Genomic DNA, 6,000 nt, shown 5'->3' on the forward strand with positions numbered 1-6,000 from the left:
AAAGGGCAATCAACTTGATCCGTGAATGTTTCTTCTGGCCATACATGCAGCGAGATATTGAGAGGTACATGACCAGGGAGTGTGGGTGTCTGAAAGATAAATGACCCAACACATCAACCTGGCACCTATGGGCAACATCCAAACTACGTATCCATTTGAGATGGTCTCAATAGACTTTCTACATCTCGAGACGTGCAAGGGTGGCTACGAATGCATATTGGTGGTGATGGACCATTTTACTCAATGTGCCTAAGCATATGCCACCGCCAATAAAGCTGGTTGAACAGCGGCAGCGAAGATCTTCAATGATTTTGCTTTGAGGTTTGGGTTCCCTACGAGGTTACACAACGACCAAGGAAGAGAATTTGAAAAGCATCTCTTTGCCAAGCTAGGAAAGTACTGTAGAATTCAGAGACCCCACACAACGCCCTATCACCCAGAGAGTAATGGACAAGTGGAACGTTTTAACCGGACATTGTCGATGTTGCGCACTTTAACAGCTGACGAGAAGAAAGACTGGAAGAGTTCTCTGTCAAAAGTGGTACATGCCTATAACTGTACAAAGAGTGATGCAACGGGTTACTCACCGTTCTTTCTATTGTATGGACGATCGCCAAGACTGCCAATCGACATCATGTTCGATACTCCGGTGTCAGAGACTTACAGAACGTATCCGGAGTACGTTCGGAAATAGAAGGAACGGATGGCTGAGGCATACAACATAGCGTCCAAAGTGGTTACGCAAGGACAGAGCAAGAGTAAGGAGTACTATGATCGAAAATGTTATGGAGCAGAATTGGCACCGGGAAGCCGGGTGCTAGTCAAGAACATATGTGAGAAAGGTGGTCCAGGAAAACTTTGTTCGTACTGGGAAGACAAGGTGTATGTGGTCATAAAGAGGAAAGCTGATGACAGTCCAGTGTATGAAATCTGATTGGAAAGAGGTGACAAGAAAACCAGAATAGTCCATCAGAATTTACTACTACCCTGTGATTATCTCCCACCACAACAAGACTTCCCAGAAGCAGACCAACATTGACCAAGATCGACTAAGAGACCACCACAGATTGAAGCTCCTGTGGTAGATAGTGACCTTGAAAGTTCAGATGAAGAAGAGCACACCGTTGTATTTCTCGGACTGACAAGGAGAGGGTTTTACCATCCTCAGGAGAGTGAACTAAGTCCCGAGGCTCCAGAGTTTGTAACAAGGAGTACAGATCAATTGAGATCTGGTGATCGAACATCGGCCACGGGAGAGACCGATCGACAGTCAAGAGAAGCAGAATTAGCAGACCAGGTGGAAACAGATGATTCAAAAGAAGTACAGGAACTTACAGAGGCAGTTCCAAGATCATCTGAGGAAGTACGAGAAATGAGTGCGGCAGAAGAAACTCCTGAAACCGAGGAACAACCCACCAGGAGGATGTCGACTCGAGAAGTGAGGAGGCCTGTGATTCTGACATATGAGACACTTGGTGAACCAAGCCAAGTGCCAAGGACTGTCAATTGGAAACAGGTATCTCTGCCTACGGACCAGTTAAGCCCACTTGAGTGGTATTCACCACAGTATGGACAATGTTACCTTGTGGAAAGACTTGTTTTGGCCTAGTGAGAGATAGAGCTGGTTGAAGATGTACAAAAAGCTCCAGTGGAAGAGATGCTGATTGTTTTAATTGTGTTAATTGTTTATTTCTTACAGGAGTCCTACAAGAAAAAGGTTGTAAGAATAGGTTGTAATCAATGTTTATAAATGTTATACCAATTTGACAATGACAAATTTATATATATACAGTTACTAAGCTTTCACCACTGTCTCAGAATTGGTCAGATTGACCAATTAAGGTGAATGTCGAGGATGAAATTCAAAAAGGAGGGAAGAGTGTGACATGCAGAAGAAGTGCTGTTGCTTCCAAAGCATCCAGCAACTGTTAGAAATAGCACAAGCACAGTAGACAGGAAGTGTTGTGCTTCAGAAGCATCCAGCAACTAGAGGGATTAACACAGTCACTGGGGTTTTAACAGAGCCCCAGGGGGATTGTGGGGAACTTGTTACTGTATTCTGGCTGCAGCCAAAGGGAGAAGTGGTGTGTGTGATCTGTATCTCGCAGAAGTGCAGGAAAGATAACGGGATTCAAGTCCAGGGTGAAGCTCAACACAGGTCAAATACCCTGCACTGTTAGTTCAGGAAGTCTATAATCGGGCAGGAAGATAAGGACTGGAAGGAATTGTGTCACAGGGATCATCTCCCTCATCAGACCCCCCCTCCATGCAGGATAAAGAATGCTGTGTACTATTGTGTTCTTGTGAAAGAAAAGCATGTGGTTGTGTATGCTTAGAAGTGTGCTGCTAATAGATCTATTCTATGCTGAATTATGCTACTGAAGAAACTGTAGTACTGTGCCTTGTGAAGAAACTATTGTATTTACTGGAGCCAGTTGCTCAAGAAACTCAGATTGTACTGTAATGAAGATTGTTGCTGTATTATCTGCAATATCAGATGTGTCTCGCCCTGCGTAATGGTTCCCCCAGGATTCCAAAGAATTCTTGAAACCCATCTCGCCCTATCTGAACCTAGCGGCGTGCGTGTTACAATAACGTAATGGTCACTACAACGGCAGTTTGCAGTCTTCACTCTGCAACATCCACTGATACTTGTTTCTGGAAAACACCCATGGAGTCAAAATCATCACTATACCAGTAGATAAATTCACAAAGGGGTATAATTTCCAAAATGGGGTAACTTGATTCTTAATTCTAGCATGTAGGGGCTCTGTATATGGAGTCCGCAAACTATTCTAGGAAAATCTGCTTTCCAGGAGGCAAAATGCGCTCAGTCCATCCCGAGTCTCGCCGTATGGCTAAGCAGTACTGCACAGCCACATAAGGGGAATTTCTACATTCAGCAGAACTTGTGGGACAAATTTTCGTGCCATTTTTATCCATTTCCCAGTGTGAAAATATAAAATCTGGGGCTAAAACAAAATTGTGGGGATAAAAATTATTTTTTCTTCACTGCCCAATGGTATAAAATGCTGTGACACACCTGTGATGTCAATGTGATCACTGCACTTCTAGATGAATTCATTGAGAGGTGTAGTTTGTATAATGGGGTCACTTATGGGGAAGTCGGCTGATCTGGTACCTCAGGGGCTTTACCAATGTGACCTGGCACCCTCAAACCAGTCCAGCAAAATTGAAACTCCATTATGGAGCTTCTTCCCTTCTGAGCTTTGCATTATACCTCAAAAGTTGTTTTCGACCACATATGGGGTATCTGCGTACTCAGGAGAAATTGCACACAAAAAAATTGGTGTCCATTTTCTCTAGTTACCCTTGTGAAATTGCCAAATTTTGGGCTAAAATACATTTCTGTGGGAAAAATGGTATTTCGTATTTTTTATGTGTCAATGTTCTAAACTTCTGTGAAGCATCTGTGGGTTCAAGGTTCTCACCACACATCTAGATACAGTAGATTCCTTGAGGGTTGTAGTTTCCAAAATGGTGTCACTTGTAGGCATCCACTAATTATTCCAGCAAATTTTACATTCAAAAAGTCAAACAGCGCTCCTTCCCTTCCAAGCCCTGCCTTGCACCCAAACAGTGGCTTTCCCCCACATATTGGATATATGTGTGCTCAAGAGAAATTGCACAACAAATTTTGGGGTCCATTTTCTCCTATTACCCTTGTGAAAGTAATATTTTTGTGAAAAAAATTTAAAAGTTTATTCTTTCCTTCCACATTCCATTAATTCCTGAGAAGCACCTGAAGAGTTAATAAACTTCTTGAATGTGTTTTTGAGCACCTTGAGTGGTGCAGCTTTTTTAATGGCGTCACTTTTGGGTATTTTCTGTCATATAGACCCCTCAGCCACTTCAAATGTGATGTGGTCCCTAAAAAAATGGTTTTGTAAGTTTTGTTGGAAAAATGAGAAATCGTTGGTCAACTTTTAACCCTTATAACTTCCTAACAAAAAAAAATTGTTTCCAAAATTGTGTTGGTGTAAAGCAGACATGTGGGAAAAGTTTTATTAAATATTTTGTGAGACATGACCCTCTGATTTAAGATCATAAAAATTAAAAGTTTGAAAATTGCAAAACTTTCACAATTTTTGCCAAATTTCCGATTTTTGCACAAATAAATGAAAGTCATATCAGAGAAATGTTACCACTATTATGAAGTACAATATGTCATGAAAAAACAGTCTCAGAATCTCCGGGATCCGTTGAAGCGTTTCAGAGGTATTACCTCATAAAGTGACACTGGTCAGAATTTAAAAAAATGGCCTAGTCAGGAAGGTGAAAACAGGCTTCAGGTGAAAGGTTTAAAGTGTAACCGTCATTTTTAATTTATATTTCATAAATCAATAGTACAATTAAAAATACATAACTTTGTAATATATTTTATTAGGGAACTCTGCTTCTTTCTCTTCCTGGGCTAATCATTAATTTTCAAAATTCTCAATTCACAGGTAAAATTTGTATTCAGTGAAGACAGATGTTCCCATTACTGAGATAGGAGATGACAGTTGCTACAGATAAGATTCTATGTAGAAGGGAGGAGGGTGCGCAGTCTTTAGCTACTCCCTCTTGCTCCCTACTGCATAAAATCTTATCAGTAGCAACTTTCATCTCCTATCTCAGTAATGGGAACATCTGTCTTCACGGCGCTGCGTGAATTCGCCGTTTTCATAGCGGGGACCGGAGGGTATGTATGTGCCATACATACACCTGGCCAGTGTGCGCGGCCTCGCTTCCATACACTTATAAGTGTATGGAGCGAGGCCATGCCCACAAGATGGGCCGTGGCCGGGAGTGTGTATAACTCATACATACTCTTCAGTCCCGGGTTAGAAACTGGCGATTCACCGCAGCGCACAGTGTATACGCTGGGGGGATTCATAAGTCTACAGTCACACAGAGTGGACTGGGCAACCCCTTTAAATAAAAAATGTCTTGCTGCATGTGCAGACATTACTATGAGCTTTTGAAGTTGTCTCCGAAAAGATTACAGTGGATCTCCTGATTGGCAGGGACCTTGCCCATTAGATCATTTTTAATGCTTTATGATACATAAACATTTGATTTACACCTCTACTTTTAAAGCCAGTGCTTGGTCACACATCTGTATTGTTAGTTTTGCGTTAACTCTACTGGTATTATTTTTTTCTTTTTCAGGTGACATCTACAAGCTGCTACTTAGGTATTACGGCGAAGTATGCAAAAATTGTTCTACGGCAAGACCAGAGACAAAGTTGTATTCGTTCATTTGCAACAAATGTAAAGCCTGAGACATAGCATAAACTCCCAAATCCACAAGTAAACCTTTTATCTTCTATCTGCTGCTGCATTCCCTAAAAACTAGCATTCTAACTCATGTGCAAATTAATCTAACAAGTCTTTGCCTCTAGAGGCTTTTTACCACCCTGCACCAGCTTCTTTAGCTTGATTGTTAGCTCACTGTTTCAATTCCTTGCCTGATGTCACACAGTGAGCTATCAATAAAGCTAAAGATACTGGTGCTGGTCGGGAAAACAACCTCAGAAGGCAGGGACTTTTTAGATGCTCTGTCACACCCCGAGCACCTTAAAGGGGTTTTCCCACGAACAAAAGTACATTGTAATCAATACATCTTGGAATAATAACTTCCACAATAGGATGTGTTTAAAAAAATGTTCCTGTGCTGAGATAATCTTATAATTGTGCCCCTGCTGTGTACTGTGTGATGGCTGTGTCTAACCATACAGGAACATGGTCTGATCATACCACAGTTCCTGGGCAGGGGAGAAAGGAAAAGAGTATACAGACATTACAGCACGGGGATCATGGCTGATTCTTTCTGTGAAGTAAAACATTTCACTGCCTGTTTTTAAACCATGTTTTACTTCAAAGAAAGAATCAGCTGTGATCCCCTGCTGTAATGTCTGTATACTCTTTTGCTTCCTCCCCTGCCAGGAGATGTGGTATGATCAGACCATGTTCCTGCAAGGTCAGACACAACCA

The 6,000-nt window shown here is 41.7% G+C and overlaps 1 protein-coding gene across 1 annotated transcript in view; it reads left to right on the forward strand.

The window, feature by feature from the left end:
- The window catches only part of LOC141271666 (poly(ADP-ribose) glycohydrolase-like), a 527,289-nt gene extending 521,697 nt beyond the window's left edge, over positions 1-5,592 (forward strand). The window contains exon 17 of the mRNA XM_073681706.1: positions 5,176-5,592. Within this exon, the coding sequence (XP_073537807.1) occupies positions 5,176-5,288 (113 nt within the window). The 3' untranslated portion in view covers positions 5,289-5,592. The remainder of the gene's footprint in view (positions 1-5,175) is intronic.
- Positions 5,593-6,000: the final 408 nt, after the last annotated feature.

The sequence above is a fragment of the Phyllobates terribilis genome, unplaced genomic scaffold (assembly GCF_046119375.1).
Source record: "Phyllobates terribilis strain yellow unplaced genomic scaffold, ASM4611937v1 Scaffold_5__5_contigs__length_657084704, whole genome shotgun sequence".
NCBI lineage: Eukaryota > Metazoa > Chordata > Amphibia > Anura > Dendrobatidae > Phyllobates > Phyllobates terribilis.